This window comes from Anas platyrhynchos, chromosome 8 (assembly GCF_047663525.1).
Source record: "Anas platyrhynchos isolate ZD024472 breed Pekin duck chromosome 8, IASCAAS_PekinDuck_T2T, whole genome shotgun sequence".
In the NCBI taxonomy this organism is placed as follows: domain Eukaryota; kingdom Metazoa; phylum Chordata; class Aves; order Anseriformes; family Anatidae; genus Anas; species Anas platyrhynchos.
In genome coordinates this window covers 29,913,902-29,931,504 of record NC_092594.1, presented here as the reverse complement: position 1 = coordinate 29,931,504, position 17,603 = coordinate 29,913,902, and the positions used below count along the sequence as shown (strand labels likewise).

The window sequence follows — 17,603 nt, the reverse complement described above, 5'->3', positions numbered from 1 at the left end:
TTAGAAAAACAAATCTTTACTTTTAAGTAAACATGTTCTAGTTAGAGAAATACATAGAAATGCAGCGAAGTGAACTGGGATTGTGGCAGGGATTGACAGATCCTGTCTGTCTGACCTTCTGTAGTGCTGTTTGCTGGATTGATAAATGTATAATGAAGGGTAAACGTTTAATTTTACCCTGTTTTTCAGCAGAGGCTCCAAGGCTTTGATTTGCTGCTGCAAGAGAGGAGAAATGGAATTAGGGGCTGTAATTAATAGGATTCTCTGTAGATAGCAGAGCTGAAGGGGGACCGGAGGAGGTTCACAAGGAACACGGAGGCAGAAAAAAACATCCAGTCAAACTTGTCTGTTTTGGAAATGTGCACTGAAATGTGATGTGTGCTGAAACATGCATTGTGAGCAAAGGTTCAAAGCACTGATTCAGGGCATCCCTGTTCAGAGGGTGCACACTAGGATGGTGTGGTGCAGCAGGAGACCCCGTGTCTGTCCAGCCTTGCTTCCTTTCTTCCCCTTGGGCAATTACAGTTTTGTGGGCCAAGGCAGGAGATGGAAGAGGATGCAGTAGGAACAACACGCTGCTGATCGGGCTGATTTGTGCATTTTCTTAGGGTTTTAGGAACATCTTCATTTCTGATTAGCTCATTTCTCCGGTGTTACGTTCTGGTTGGTGTAGATCATGGTGTAACCTCCTTGGTTCATACTGCCAGGTGTATATGGAAGGCTCAGCTTGAGAAACAAAGCTTCAGAAACTCCCTGGTACCCAGATTAACTCTGGTCACACCTATGTTAGGAGTGAAGTGAAAGTTAACAGAAGGATTAAAACAACTGGACATCTGTAATGAAGGGTAACGCAGCAAGAGCACTTTATGAATGGTGTAGTAGAGGATGTTTTTGACCTTAATGGTGTGTTTCCTTACCATAATGTTTGTGTTGCTTTTAAATGGAATATGCCTGTGTGTTCCTTCCATTTTTGTGTTAAGCTTCTAATATTTAGACAAATACACAGTGAAATTTCATTATATAAAAAGATCTGATAACTTTCACTTTGTTTTGAACTCCAATGGTAGAAGTAGTTTTGTAGCAACAAAAACAAGAAAAGATATTGCTATGAAAAAAAAAACAGATTAAACATTTAAATGCAACAAGCGAAAATTGATCACTTACATTGTTTTCATTTTAAAAAGATTAATTAAAACTATTAGCAAGCAGAAGCCAAGTGCTAATACAGAAGTAAATATTTTATGTATTTATATTACTTGTCAGAAATTTGTCTTATGATCAATGAAAGAATATTTGGGGTGGTTGATAGACAACCTTTTTTCTTCACCAAACCTTATTACAGCAGGTTTAATTGCTCTGAAAAGAGGTATGGCTTTATAAAGTGTCTCATTTAGTGATGCTCTCATTTTCTGCTTTGTATTTCCAGAAATAATTCAAAATTGAACACCAAGAGAATGGATTAAATTTGCATTGACAAGCACCTTTGTTTGATTTCTTTGCTTGGAACTGGGAGTGGCTACCAGGGATGATCTTTGGCCTTGCTGTTTTCCATAGTGAAGCAATTGAAGACCAGATTGGCTGAGCCATAAATGCAGTATGGGAAGGTTTGGGAGCTCAGCCTGCAGAATTTGTTTGTTCCACGCACGTGTTCGTGTGTGTGACCAAAGCGGGGCAGACCCATATGTACTTTGAGGAATCTTTGCTGTATTCATTACTGAGTAGTTGGCAAAGGTCATTTCAGTTCTGCATGTAGTCAGAAAGAGAAACTATGTTAGATATTAGGAAGAAAGGATAAGAAAGGCAAAATTTTGCCACTGTATAAATTTATCATGCTCCCAGATCTTGAACATTTTATGCAGTTTTGGTGACCTGTATCTAAAAGATATGGTAAAGGCTAGTGAGGGTGATCAGAGATGGTCAGAAAGTTTCCACAAGTAGTCTGATTTAGCTTGGAATAGCAATGACTTGTTGTGTACGTATTTTATATATAAAAATCAGAAATATCTTGAAAAAGTGAATATGGTGTGTTCAGGTACGTGGGTAACACGAGAGCATCCAGTGGAACTGAGAGTGACGTTTTTATCACCTCTAACTGAAGTTTGCATAAAGTACTATTAAACGCTGTCCCCTCTCAGTTGGGAGACAAAAACATATAAATGTGTTTTTTAAAAAAAAAAAAATTCAACAAATTGCCACTGACTGATAGTAAACTATAATACAAACTGCCTTAAAACTCTGCAGAACTCAGGAAGTGTGCTGGAACTCCTGTTGCTACTCGTGCTTGTCCTTGCACTTTTTTCTTAAGAATTTACCGCAAGTTGCTATCAAAGCAGATTATTAATAGACTTTGGGTCTTGCCCATTATTATTTTGTGATATAGCTGATGTCGGTTATATGGTAGGTTGTAAAAGTGGTCTGTTGGCCAGGGTTCAGTGTGTAAGGAGGCTGTGAAATCTAGCATATGGGCTAGTCCTGGAGACAAAAACGCTTCAGCAGTAGTATTTACAGCAAGTTTTTGTTTTAACAAACAGAAAATGTTGTGTTTTAATGTCATATACATTATTCTTTTAGTGATGTTACATGGAAAGGAAGATGATGACTGACGAGCAGTTTGTCTGTTGGAATAAGGAGCCATCTACAGGCTGTTATTGGCATACAGCTGTCAGGATATGTATGCCAGAAAATACAATTTTGGAAGGGCTCAAGACACAACTTTGAAACTTCTATCTGAAGCATGTCTTTTGTATACTACTTAAAGAGAAATTGGGTGGAGATTAAGCATCTTGCTTTAATCTGCAGCAACTTCTATGCAGATTTTCTTAAGCCTCCCAGTAACTGCAACATCCATAAGTGGGATTGTTTCAGAGTAAAAGTTATATCAACAGTTATAGAAGTATCAAAACACTTGATAAAAGCTTTGGGAAGATGTGGAGGTTATTCCTTTAACAAGTGTCAAGCTTTCTGATTGAGCAGTGACTGTGGGAGCGGAAGGCGTGAGGTTTGTAAATGTAGACAGCAGCCCAAAGTCCTGTGTCTACACATTGCACCAGGCTGTCTACATGCATGTTGAGTTGTTGCTCCTTAACGAACTGCCCTGGTCACTGATAATCCTAAGGATATCAAAATAGCAGGTTAAGAGGCCTGAATCTTCTACGTTGGTGGTGGGAATTCTTGCATGGAGTTTCACTCTGGTTTTGATTGTGCTGAGATGTAAAAACATAAGTTTTGCTAAGTTCTGACAGGCTTTCGTTTTCTATTTCTGAAAAATAACTGGAAACCTTTTTGTGAAGGGGAACCTTGGTATTGTACTTCTATGGTGGTTTTATTTTTGTTGTGTATTTTGACCTAGTTCTTCAAAATTGCAATTCTGTGGTGTTTGTTTATTTAGGTACCTTTAAGCACAGGAGCCAGTTCTGTGTGAGCTTTGCTCTGTTTTGTTCCCATCTTTCAGTTCAGCACGAATCATTCCTGAGGTTCATTAAATCAACATCTTAATGATATGACTTTCCTCTGTCAGGAGTTTGACAGGGCTTAATTGCTCTGCAGTTTGTTCTGAAAAGCATATTTATTCAGAGGGCACAGTGATTAATCTTATTTAAATATATCCAGCTCTGCATTGCCTGCATCCCTGTTTTCTTCTGCTTACTACTGAAACATTTGGTAGCAGCCTCAGAAGGTCACATCTGAAGGAGCTCTGTACGTGTGCTGAGTTCAGCATGGTAGGAGAATTGGTTTGTCTGCAGCAGGTGTTTCACACAGCTGAAAAATTACCCATTAATGTAATGTCTTGAGAGGTTAGTGCTTTTGTTGTTGGCAGTGTTGTGACACTTCTTACTAGCTTGTGGTATTAGATGCGATGTTCAGAAAGCTTCCAGGTCAGCATTGCGTATGGCCACATATAATCTGTTCTTTCTTCATCTCTGCTGGCGCTCTGTAGGGGTTGTGAGGCTGCTTGTTTCCTTTCTGCTTCCAGAAACGTGATCGTGGCTCACATCTGAAGTGCCAAAATCTTTCCCTTCTCCAAACTCTCCTACACAACAGTAACATCTATTTCCAGAAAGAAGAAATGATATGAGGGTGAGGATAAAAAGGTGATGATTCTTACAGTATCACCTGTGTATGTTTATTTTGAGCTTCTATCGAACCAGTCTTAACTTGCAACAAAAAAAAAAAACAAAAACGTGCTTAGCAGAGTAGAGAATGGCATAATGAGTGCAAGGAAAACCAAAAGTGTTCAAAGAACGGAACCACATCCAAACAAGGGAAACAAGCTCTGACAAATCGAACATAAAGGCACATAAGGCATGCCTGAAGGGATCCTGAGAAACGGCTGATGGCACAAAAACAGCAATGGACCCTCTCAGATGTTTCAGGAGCAGTAAAACCTATCAGTTAGCTGGGTTCAATAAGATAGTTGGAGGATAAAGAGGCTGTAGCAGGAAAAAAACATTTTGTTGGTGGTGGTGATGTTTTTGATGGAGCAACTCAAGGAATTTCCCAATCTGGAGGTTCACCTTACAAAATCAGATTGCCTCCAACTGATGCATAAAGATTCAGAATAAATTATAGTAAAAAATTGCTAGTGCCATGTGGCATTCATTAAAGAATATCAAAGGAACTTGAACACAAAATTTCACTATGATTGAGGTGTCAGCCTTGGTGGAAGAGGAGCGGGAGATGGTGAACGTGCCCCTTGGTTTTGAAAATGGGAAACCAAAGGCAGGAGCTTGAGACAAACTATTTTACTTATGGGCAGGTACTGGGATTTTTGTGGGACCCCGCTAATAAGGAAGGAATAAAGCTTTACTGTTCTGGGGTATTCTGTTAGAAATTTTCAGTCTGCCCGTATCTTGAACCTTGCATAAAAACCTACCATCACAAAAGGATTGAGTTCAGAGGTGTGGAGAAAGATGACAAGGATTAGATTATGGAATAGGATCTGTTCAAGGGAGCAAGAGTAGGCTAGTGTTTCACTTTGGGAAAAGACTGACTGACGGGGCATAACGCTGCGTGTGATGTGGAGAGGATGAGTTGGACCCGAGTATCCGTTCCTTCTGCTATTTAGAAAGAAGCTGAGTGAATCTCTAGTCTTAGCCAATGCATCCGTTCTTCACAGTCCTTGCAGATGTTGGTTTTGGTTCTTCAGACTTTCTGGCAAGGCACTGTTATAAATATTAGGGATTTTATTAAATATGTTGATAGCTTGTGAGACTGACTTTGAGATTGTGGGCCAAGGTTTCCTATCCTGTCTCAGCACTTCAGTGTCCTCTTGAGGAATCCAAGGCAAAGAGTATGGGTAAAGGGATTTAACTTGGAGGTGATTTAGTTTATATGGCTAGATGATTTCGGTTTGGGTTGTGGTTGGAGATCAAGTAGCTTTTACACTAGCACTACAGCTGCTCTGTTTTTCCTTCTGTTTTTCTCTCATCGTACTTTGTCATGTTTCTGTTACTTGTATTGATGGTGTTTTGTTGTGTTTTGTTTTTTTTATAGTGACTACAGTTCCTGTCTTACCTCTTTGATGGAAGAGGACTATGACCCAGAAGTGAACTCTCCTCTGTAGAAGAAGAAGCTCTTGTGGAATAATTTGTTTCCTTTTAAAAGCAGCACCCAGTCTACAAAAAATAGAGTAGAAGAGATTATTTTTAGGCCTGGCATTTTTCTGTTCTTGTGACCTATGTTTCAGCATGTAAATGGTGAAAAACGGGGATATAAACGTTTGTGCCTGCTTTTGAGCTTTACATCAAGTAGTGCTTAGTTCTGTGGAGCATTAACCAAGCTACGTGAAGTGCAGAGTATATCCTAACATTCATTTTTTAAAAAGAAAAATATATACTTTTTTTTTTTTTTTTAGAAAACTTATCTGATAAAAATGAAGATTATCTTTTAAGGGCACTTGGTCAGATACTTCTTGTTTAGATCTCAGCGTTTGGGGCAGACGTTTTTCTGTAACGTGGTCCTTTTTCTAGAGTGTTCAGATTGACCTGCAGACCATGAACTATCCAGCAGAGTTGGGTGTATCTGTTCAGTATTAATGATGGTGTGGTTCTGAATGTTGTCATACAGACCTGGCAAACCTTTTTCTAATGTAAAAGCTGACTTCTGTAGTACCACGACTAGAGGATATTTAATGAGGTGAACGTGGTCGTGGCTTTTTTTAAATACAAATTACCTTCTTAGGTATTTTTTTTGTAGTGAGAGTGCAAAAAGAGGTTAAAATGAGCAGCTGAGGGGGTGAAGGGCACAGTTGGCACGAAGTGCGGCCTCTCGTGCTCTGCTTCGAGACGCACTATTGCCTCAAGGCTGGCCTGACAGTATACTGGAGAAGAAAGGAACCAGAAGGTCAGTGAAGCAGAGAAGGAAGCGAGGACATTGGACTGCAGAGGCCAAACTCTGGGTGAGTGATCATATGTACTTTTTTTTCCTTGCTTATACAGTATTGACTTTTTCAACTTTAATTCAGCCATGAACTAATAAAGCAAAATGGAAAGCTGAAGAACCTTCCACAAAAAGGCAGAATTCCCTTATACAGAGTAGTAATGGAATTCTTATCGCCTGGACTAGTGGAAATTGCTATGACAAGTTGAAAAGAACAGTTCAGCTTCATGTTCCTCAGTGAGACATCTGCTGGTCTTCAGTTGAACTTGCATTAAGATACAGGTCTTTTTTTGTGGTCTTTAAGTTGAGGGGTGCAGGAACTGGCATATGGTTGTCTTCCAGGTCTCTGATCTGCTCTCAGTGTCTCAATATCATTATTGGTTTGGTCATACTTAATTTACAACCTCTGGAATAAAATCAGTGGTCGCTCCTTTGTAGATTATGAAAAAGAGCAATGAAGGAATGTACCCCAAGTTCTGGCACGTCTTAGTTCGGTGCATTGTATGGCTTATGTGTGCTTTTTGTTCTGTTTTGTTGTGGTTTTTTTCCATCTCCAGGCCTATCCTATCACGAACTTCAAAGGTGTGTTTTTAGAAGGGAATTGTGAATGGGGGCTAACTAGGAATGTTTAAGTTATGACCTGTTCTGGTCAGAGGAATAAAGCAGGAAAAAATGTTAGTGTAAACAACAACAGTGCTTTCCCTCCCCCCCCCGTAATATAGACCAGGCTTTGGGAATTAATTTATATGATTACTTCAGTTTTGAACAAATAAGTCAGGGAATGTTGTTTTCATTTACAGATCCTGGCCATGAGGTTTGATGCCTCATTTTATTGAAGGGAGACACTGGACCTAAATGGCGCAGCATGACTTTGTTCCTGCCTGGCTTAACTTCTCAACACCACAGTCAACCAAGGTAACTAATACAGATCCCTTGTTCTTACAGCTATGACAGTTTTAAAAGTGGTCTGAACTTGGGTAGACCTGTGCGGTGTCAAGAGTTGGACTTGATGATCCTTAAGGGTCCCTTCCAACTCAGGATATTCTATGATTCTATGATTCTATGAAAAGTGAAGAGTAATAAATTATCTGGAATTTTAACCCTAGAAGCATTAATGTCTTCTACAGAGTCTTTGTCATTTCAGCACAGAAGTGCTGTAGTTTGAGTATTTTTGAATTTTAGTAAGACTGATAAGATCTTCCATCGCTGTCTGTTCTTCTGACTTCAGGGGGAGTGAGTGAATAAGCACTTCTGTAACATAAAATGTCTTAAATGAACTCTGCAGAAAGTGTGTATTTGCAAGGAGTGCTGGTGAGATTATTGTATTAGGTTCTCTCTGATTCTTTGTAGGCTGTGTGGAGTTGTGCCGTTCTGGTTAGGTTCAGGTGACTGTTGATGTCACTGGCAAGACAACACAGATGTGGATCCTGTATTGAAAGCACAGGAATGTGGGTTTTGGGGTGGCTTTCTTCAACTGATAAAACATCATTGTTGGACACACAGGCTCCTGGATTGCCCTAAGGAGGATTTTATTATATTACTTTTTGTCTTTCTGCAGTCCCCTGCAGCCACCTTTGAGAAACATGGAGAGCATCTTCCACGGGGAGAGGGACGCTTTGGGGTGAGCCGTAGGAGACACAACTCTTCTGATGGATTTTTCAATAACGGGCCCCTCCGAACTGCAGGAGGTGAGTAGAATGGATTGGAATGCAATCTGAGAGCAAACATTCTGGAGTATTCTATGGAAAGAAGAATTCTGCAGAATATAAACATTTTCCCAAAATGCACCTTTTCAAAACATCCTGTAAGAAATTTGTGCTATTCTCTCATGCCATGTGCCCAGGCCTTATGGGGTTTCTGTGGTAGCTGTATATGCCTTGTGTAGTTTGGTTTATTTTTTGAGATAATCACACAGTTTATTAAGCTTGACCTCATAGTTATTTAGTAAACACTGATGTAATGAGAAAAACAGCCTGTTATTTCCAGTATTCTGAATGCAGTGTTGACGTTTTTTTATTTGCGTACTTATCTCCTTTTGTTTAGACTGCTGGCATCAGCCGTCCCTTCTCCGCCATGATTCTGTAGATTCTGGTGTTTCTAAAGGAGCTCATGTTGGGCTTTCTGGCAGTCAGCCTGGCTGGCACGGTCCCTCACGGGGCCATGATGGTGTGAACCAGCGTGGTGGAGGAGGAACTGGAGTTCATCGCCACTGGAATGGCAACTTCCATTCTCGGAAAAGTTCCGCCTTTCAAGAAAAGCTGCCTGTTGAAGCCAGGGAAGAGAAGAAGGAAGACAAAGAGCAGTTACAATTTGAGGAAGAAGACTTTGTAAGTGTGTAGCTTCTCACCAGAAGTGGCAGCTGTGAGAAGTAGCTTTTCAGATCTCATTTTTATTAGCATTGATAAGTGGCAAGGATCTAGAGTTGCATTGCATTCCATGTTTCAGGTCACTACATATTTTAACAATGATCCAGTGCTTGCAGGATGCTAATTGATACCAAGTCCTGGAGACTTGATGACCTTGTTGGATTATGGGTTTTGGCACGTTACTATATTTTGCCAAATGATTATTAACTGAAGACAGCATTGTGTACCTCACAAGTCAGATCTTCAGTGCTCAAAAGGTGACACTTTTATGGTGACACTTTGATCTGCTACAAGAGCAGTAGCTGTATTTCCTTTGTGGCTTTGCTTTCAAAGCTTTTTTTTGCTCCTAAGTACATCTGTTCAGCTTATCTTCAGTCTAACTGCTGTTCCTGTCTTCTGCATTCTGGTACGTGTTGGTGTACATGATAACCACCCCAAGCTTTCATGACATGTGCCCAGACCTTTGCAATCATCTGTCTTGGGTCATCTGGAATAGTATTTTCTTGTCAAATTCTTTTCTTATCTCTCTAAATCTGTAGATCAGTGTTTCTTCACCCATTTCTTCCATTGTTATCTGCAGTTCATCAACCTTCTTTTTCCAGTATTCCAATTTACCTTGTATTGTCAGTTACAATAGTCTCATTTATCCTGGCTCTGCTTTTACTGGGACATCTTTAGTTTTCACAACTTTGCTAAACTGTACTCAGACTTAGGGTTTTATTCTTCTCATGTGCATTTCTTAATATTTATGCTTTAGGATGCAAGCAATGGTTCTACCTTTTTTCAATTTATTTTTTTCTCCATTTTGATGAACATTTGAACATTTTATTGTTAGCAGACCATGCATTTTGTTTTGTGTGTCTTGTTTCTCACTTTCTCCAGGCTGTTCTTGACCACTGTAATAAGGTCGATGTTATCTGTAAAGTTCTAGTAACTCAGTCCCTCCACTTAATGTGATTCCTCTGACTTAATCTTCAGTGCTAAAGCCATTGCTGTCTCCAGTACTGAGAGTTCTGGTGATAGTGTGCACGCTTGTGTGTATCATCGTGAGCTTTTTGCTCTCTTACTCAGCTTTTATTTCTGGAAGGCTGCTTAAAGCTAAAATTATCATGGCATTTTGATGCTACCACTTCAGTTTGGAAGGTTAGGAGTTGGAGTGAAATATGAGTGAAAACATAGCTGCTTCAGGCCAGAATCTAGTGACTTCACTTAAATTGCTACAGAAGCCAGTTTGATTTAAACTGCTGGGTTTTTCAGTGCAGTGCATGGAGAGTAATTGCATGCTCTTGTTCAGCTGCTTCTGTTGTGGGAGTGGTAGCCTGCCTCGGTGGTTGGTTAACACCTGTAGAGCACTGATTAAGCTTACGTGTAGATTACTGTTGATCTGATTTCTCAAGAATACTGTAATTCAGGATTTCTGCAAGCTGGTTCTACACACTGTCAAAAGCCTATTGAAATGTAGAAAGCTATTGTAATGATTGCGACCATGCTGCTGTAGTCTGTCTTAGCCTAAATCGTTCTTATAGGTGGTCCTCCTTTGTTCTTTTATTTAGTGTCTTTATAAATCTATTTTCCCAGCTACATCGCTGTGTCTTCTCTAATGACTTCCCCCATTGCCACACCTTTTTTTAAAGGTGATAATACCATGCACCTACTGCCTGGTAGCAACCTTTGCTAAATAACTCTTTTTTGTCTTTTCCATAGTGGAAAAACTGTTTTCTGTGGTTAAGTATGCAGCTGTTAGGGCTGCATGGCCAATAAAATGGGAACACTTTTCCTTAAAGGTCTGCAAAACAGGCTGCTGCTCTAAGTTCTCCTGTAATGTGAGCACCACTGCTATCAAACTGACCTGTAACTGAAAAATGAAGCACTGAAACGGAGGAATTTCTAGGGTCTGAGGCAGTAATTTATGCTATGGTGTAACATTTTTTTCCTAACTCTTATAGAACAGGAATGCCTACTATTTCAGAAGCTCATTATTAGAGACTTATGTGGTAGTCATAGTAACTAACATATGAAGAATTCATTAAAAAGAGGAAAAAGATGGCTTTATTTTGAACTGAAGTTATTTGGGACGGGGGAAGAGGAATAGCTAATCAGGATCACTCTTCTTTGAATGGTTGGATTTTCTGTATCTGCTTTGAGCTTGGGATGTGTACTTAGTTGTTCCTCTGAGTTCTGGTACTGAATCAAAGGTAAGTCTGCAGAGAACACTGAGCCTGTGTGCAGTATTGCCCTGAAAAATGGACTCTGAAACTTAGCATAGCTTACATTTAGCTTTTTATCCATAGAGATGTGGTTTGTTTTTTTCATTATGCCTTTATGTTAGGAGCCTAGGGTAGTTCTTTTGTTGGCTGAACTGTTAATACAGAGTTATTGTATAAAAATACTTGAGAAATGAGACTAGACATTCCATATACTGATGATGTGGATTCTGTTCTATTTCTTGAGCTGCCGCTGATCAAATACCTAAATCTTTTATGGGTGTGTAAGATTGTGGAATCTGTTTATTGCATAGTAGAAGACTGAAGGGCCTATTGTAAACTTTCTGATAGTTCTGTTGGAAATTAAACAGATGCTAAGGAGAATAAGAACTTGAGATTTTTAGATGTCTTGTGACAGAGCACTCTCTTGTTCTAGTTCAGGTGGTGGTCAGAGAAATCTACCTATACTGTGGTTTCCTAGAAGCATGTTACACTAATACAGAATCTTTTTTGTTATATGTGATATAATGAATGTGCTCAATTGCATTGTTTTTGTTTCTATTTTTTGTTTTGTTTTTCCAGCCATCTTTGAATCCAGAAGCTGGAAGACACAACAGCCAGAACAAACCTTTAGGGACACCGTCTGGAGTATGGGGTAGGTAAAGGTGTACATTGCTGTATGGAATGCTCATGCTGAAGCAGCGAGTTGCAACTATTATTAACTGTAAATACCTACATAGAAACTATTATTAACTGTAAATCATTTTTAAGTGCTAGCTTTTTGCTCAGAGAAGATCTTAAAATCTTAAGCAGACAGTTTGCAGCTTTCTCTCCTTTGTTGTTTTCCTCCCACAGTTGTAACTAATCTCTTGGCCTTTATGTCTGCTTGAAACCTGCACTTATAAAAAAAAAAAAAAATGCTTGTGGCAGCGATGTCAGTTTTCTGCTTCGTGTTGTACTGCAGTTACAATTTCATGCAGGCATTGCTTGAAGGGCAGAGCAGATTTGAGTGAACTAGACATCAGTTCCTGAGTTGAGATCTTCACATTAGAAAAACAACAAAATTGTTATTATTCAGTGGTTTATATTTCCTTTAAAATCAGAACTGGTTTGCTTTTTGTGATACTATGTGGGAATCTATGCCTTAAAAAAAAAAAAAAAAAAAAAAAGGAACTGATAAGTCATTTTCCTTCAACTAAATATAGGTTTGTTAATCTCTAATTAGAATGTAATTAGATCCATGGGGTTAAGCACTGTAAACAATAAAAATACCAGAAAGAAACAAACAAAAAATTACTTGTAAAAGGAATGCAATCTGGTCCTAGAACAAGTTTGTCAGGTACTTACTGTTCTGCTCAAAAAATAACAACTAGCATTTGTGGATTTTCTAGGTGTTTATGCTAATACTTAAATTACTCTGCTCCTGAAAATGTGTTGGTGAGAAATATTGTGATTCTTTGCAAAAGCACTGCATCTTCTAAGGTATAAATTATGCAAAATATTTCTCTGTTAGTGAATTAACAACTGAACCTTGGTTGCTCAAAGAACTGCTCTGATCTGTCCTGATTTCTGCAGTATGGTGGGAAGGCTGTTAGCTGATGTCACTGTAGGTTTTTCCCTTCAGAGTCAAGGGAGTTGTTGTGGTTAAACAGAGGAAAAAAAAAATGGACTTTGACATCCTTATCTTTCTGCTCAAAGCTGAAACAAAAGAACAGCTGATAGCAATCTCAGAATTAGACATGTCGCTTCTAAGGTTCAGAGGGGAGAAGCTGGAGCAGTGCACTGAACCTGTTATGGAACAGAACATTTGTATTTCAGAATCTTTCCTGTTTTGTTTTTACAGAAAACCCCCCTAGTGCCAAGCAACCTACCAAGATGCTGGTCATCAAAAAGGTTTCAAAAGAGGATCCTGCTGCTGCCTTCTCAGCTGCATTTACATCACCTGTTTCTCACCTGGCAAATGGCAACAAAGCCACCACCATTGTTCCAAGTGTCTACAAAAATCTGGTTCCTAAACCTGCAGCTCCTCCTTCCAAGGTATGGGGGTTTCCAACCAAGTTAGTGAAGGAGAGAAAAACCTCTCCCTTCATATCAGAATCAACCACATGAGAAATAACAGTTTGAATATGGTAGTTTCTAGGGTAGCTGCCTTTATAATAGAGACCTGTTTATTACTACAGACGTTTTTCCCTGTTTAAAAGTATCATTTGGTTTTGTCCACATAGAGAACCAATTCTCATTTCTGGCTGTAGTGGTGTCTGGTTTAGTGTGCGGTGTTCTGATACATTAGACGAATCCATAGCTTAATCGGACAAAAATAAGCAACACTAGAGGATAAGAATGCATAATGAGATGTGCTTAAATTGCTCGCATGACTACCTTAAAAATATTTATTGGGTTACAATACTGCGTGTTTAAAACACAATTGAAGTTAAGATCAGATTAGATTGTAGCATTCTGCAGTTTATGAGCCTTAAAGACAAGCTGCAAGTAGTGGATTTTGTGCTTTCTTTCATTGCAAGAGAGTGTTGATAGTCCAGGTATTTTAGAAGTTAAAATTATTAGTGAGTCTGTTCTTTAAAAAGGTGTGCAAATATTCAAGGGTATTTGCACACCTTTTTAAAGAACAATCTCTCCAAAATTTAATTGCTAATGGTGGCTGCTGCATTCCAACAGAAACTTCTGTGATAAGAGCAGAATAGTTTTGCACACTTCAAAGATAAAAGCAAAGTGAGAGTTTAACAGAACTTTTTCTATGAGAAAGCAAGTTTAGAGCTTCTTTCCCTTTTGTAAGTTTTTCTTAATTCAGGCCAAATTCTGCCAACTGCAGGAAAAATTTTAATGATTAAAAAGATTATCCAATAAGCTAATATAAAAGTTTACTTTGAAAACTGGTCCCTTTCTTGATGATATGGGATAAATTGGCCTATTATAAAGGGTTATTAGTAAGAGTTTTCTGTTCACTGAATCAACCATTAAATATTTCAGTCTAGGTATGTACTTGTTTAGAATAGCTAAATAAGATAGAGCTGTAGTGCTGTGAGCCTAATGTGGCTTTTATTTGTGTTTGTACAGCTGGGTTGGTATGTGTAATACAGTCTTACCTATTTTTAGCCTGATGTTTTGAGTCCTCTTTGAAACAAAAAGACAAAGATACGGTTTGTCCAAGCCATCAGACTGTCTCTCTGCTTCAAAGCAAACCGTATTGTAGTGAAAAGGAGCGCATACAGCTTTTCTGTCTTAGCTGCTGTCGTTGTGTACAAAGATAGTCACAGATAGAATAACTTGGGATATCTGCGCTCACGGTTGAAATAAATCTTCCCATTTTTATAGATAACTTGAAAACTATGTTCAGGCTTTTTGAGACAGCCTTGCAACTGTGGTGTGGAAGTTGGGTTTATATCAAAATACAGGGTTGTTTGTTTTGGATGTTTTTTAGCTTGTTTTACATAATTTTCACTTGCATTCTGGATTATGTATCTATATATAAACCAGAATTATGGCAATATGTAGTGGTAGCCTATGTTGCCTTTCAGCGAAGGATATTCTGTACTGAACCAGTTACTAGGCGTGGATTACATCTGGATTCATCCAGGTGTGACAGCACTGATAACACATGAAAAGCTATAGGGCCAGTGGAGAAGATATTGGCTTGCGATATGTGGGAGCTCCCAAGAGATCACAGGCATGTTAAGTCATGATGTAAATGTGCATTTAGTCATTTGTAAGTAGGTTTGTATTGACACGGTGCTGTGATTACAGGGGTAGCATGGTGCGCTTTATTGGTGAGGACTGCAATAATTAAGAATTGTCTCTCATCAGCAGCTCTTTTGCTAATGAATGGTGACCATTAGTAGAGCTAAAGGTGGGAGATCAGCATGCCCTTAGAAAAACTATGTGCATGAATGATGCCTTTTTGAAAGGTGCAAGCATGAAGCAGGGATGGTAGGATGCATTTTTCCGAAGACTCCAGAAAGTTGTGTGGAAACTGTAGTGCATAAAGTGATAGGGGAGTCAAAACACTGCCTTTGGCCATGTCAGCAGTATTGGAAAGCTGCCACAGGCAAGCTGAATGAAATATGTTTTTGTTAGCTGTACCAAAGGAAGAGAACATAGTGGTAGTGAAACAAGTGTATTGTTTCGTTCTTTAGAAAAGGATAATTCCTCGAAGTTGAACAATGCATGAAAGGCATAATCTGCAACGATTCCTTTTGATTCTCATCTGTAACTGTTGTGCTTCAATCTGGTGGTCTCTCTAAGAAAGTAACAGTAGTCTGCCGTTAAATTTGTCTAAGCTGCCACTTTGTGGACAGTGGGAGAATAACAATTAGCAGCCAAGAGTTAGGTGCCTGAACAAATGCAACCATGTGAATATGCAGAGGAAAAGACCTTGTCAAAGTAATTCTCCATTCTAATTGTACTACCAGGCAATATTAAGTTGGAGTAGAAGCCTATTAATGTGAGAGAACATACTGAAATAATGACTTCTGCTTTCATTGTTCACAGAATACAAAATCCACTTACTCTCAGATTTAACTTAAACCCACTGTGCATTAGTTAATTTGCTATGACTTGGATTTGACTTCTGAAATCTATTGGTTCAAAAGAATCAGTACACCTTAATGCTCTGACAGGTGTATTTTTCATGCTACTTGATACAAATCTCTTGTTAGAATCATTGTAGTAAAGACTGTCACTTGAGTGTTTGTCCTTCCTTGGCGAGAGGTCTGCAAATAATATACCAAGTAACAAGTTATCTTGAAGTCTTTGCTTTTCAACAAATCACCACTGTATCTGAAGGGATACTGCCGAGAGTATCCGGACCAAAACGGTAGGTGCTTGTGCACCTACTAGAAGGATGAACTGCCTGCTCTTCTTTTTTCCCCTCAATCAGTACAGTGATGGACACTTTCAGAGCCCTAGGAAGTAAATAATTGGCGTTCTCAGTGTGGACGAAAACATTTCTTGATGTGTTTCTTCCTTGCATGGGAGGAGTTCCTGTCAGATGATGCAAACCCTTTCTTTGTGGCACACAGTGTTCCCATATAAAATGTGAATTTAATTGGGATCTTTTACTTCTCATCTGTTTGTGTAGCTCCAAGATGCATTGCATCACTCAGTGGTGATTCCAACTGATGAAGAGCAACACTCGATTTTCTCCTTGTGCTCTTGAAGTGTTTTATTAGAGGGAGGTGCCTGCGAAGCAGAATTGTGTGTGGCTTGGGCAAAACAGAAGATGACAGGGAAAAACTAATGGATTTAGGAGTAAAATTGTTGAGAAAGTTCTTGTAGAGGGAGGAAAAAAATCCATACAACAGACAACTTCAGTCAATACAGTATTTGTGTTACTGCTTGCAAGCAACTCACTCTAGTGCTTTACCATTTATTGTATATTTTGTGTTCTTTTCAATACAGCCAAGTCCATGGAAAGCCAACAGAAATGAACATAAACCAGGCTCGCTTTCCTCCGGCCGTGACTCTGCCTTTACCAGTCCAGTGTCTGTAACCAAACCAGCGGTACTGGCAAGTGGCTCAGTCCTTACATCTCCCAAAGAGGTAAGCGATTGGTTTGGGGGATATGATGGGAACTTTATCACTGTCACCTACTATAGCTTAAATGTAAGGTCTTTCCTGCATGTGCTACCTAGCTTTGTACCCTTGAATAATGACTTGCCTGTGTGTTCTTAGTACATCCTGCGACATCTCTGATACGCTAAAAGAAAAATGTGGTTTACCTGGACGTGAAGACGGAGCCATTGGTGTTTGTCCAAATGTATTAGGATTCCTCTCAGATTTAAAAAAAGAAATTAAAAAGTAATTTGACAGGTGTTGCATAGCTAAACATGCATAGACTTGGTGTGCTATTGGAGTGCAGATACCAAGAACAGATGTGAAGCAAAAGGTAAACTGATTCCCATATGGGAAAAGAAGGCAGATGAGAAGGATCTGCCTTAACTTCCTGTAGGAGAACAACAGCATATAAGCAGTGAGCTTTCAAAGGATTCAACATGTCTACATGTCTTTATCTAGGTGTCTGTTTTTAACGCTGGTAGGAGGTAATCTGCTGAGGTTAAAGCTGCCTTACCTCCACGTTTGGTATGAAGCGTGGAGAGATTTTCTGAATGTAAATTTCTTAACACTTCAGCAGTAAGTGGGACTTGACGTGTTTTGGCCAGCATTTCTGTGGTTCATTTTTTAGCTTGTATGCAAAATGCTGTTCTGGAGCTTGAAATTCCACGAAACTTCGTAGAAAAATGTCATTGAATAACTTTGGACACTTAGAGTACGTTTTTTTTCTTTGAATCTTTTGGGGATATGCAGTATGGAAGCGTAGGACCATGGCAGTTCTGTACAGTGCTGGTAAAAAGGCTGCTTCTATCAAAAAGCTCCAGTGGTTTTAGCAGAGTATTCCAAATTACCAGAAGACATCCAGTTCTAAGTCTCTTTTGTTGATGGTTACTTTATGTTGCTTACAGTCAAACTAATTACCATGTTTAAAGCTTTAATTTTTAAGTACTACACCAGCTTTTTATCTTAGTATGAAGTCACTTATGCCTTGTACAATTGCTAATTGGTGCATGATGGTGTTGAGTGAGGCAAAATCTGAAAAGGCTAGCTGAGAAGTGTTTACCCTAAGGCATTACTTTCAGCACAC

The 17,603-nt window shown here is 39.1% G+C and overlaps 1 protein-coding gene across 1 annotated transcript in view; it reads left to right on the top strand.

The window, feature by feature from the left end:
• The window catches only part of GPBP1L1 (GC-rich promoter binding protein 1 like 1), a 32,116-nt gene that overhangs the window by 10,080 nt on the left and 4,433 nt on the right, over positions 1 to 17,603 (top strand). Inside the window, exons 2-8 of the mRNA XM_038183173.2 lie at positions 5,494 to 6,397; positions 7,179 to 7,293; positions 7,937 to 8,066; positions 8,422 to 8,705; positions 11,531 to 11,603; positions 12,792 to 12,985; positions 16,364 to 16,504. Of these exons, the coding sequence (XP_038039101.1) occupies positions 7,234 to 7,293; positions 7,937 to 8,066; positions 8,422 to 8,705; positions 11,531 to 11,603; positions 12,792 to 12,985; positions 16,364 to 16,504 (882 nt within the window). The 5' untranslated portion in view covers positions 5,494 to 6,397; positions 7,179 to 7,233. The remainder of the gene's footprint in view (positions 1 to 5,493; positions 6,398 to 7,178; positions 7,294 to 7,936; positions 8,067 to 8,421; positions 8,706 to 11,530; positions 11,604 to 12,791; positions 12,986 to 16,363; positions 16,505 to 17,603) is intronic.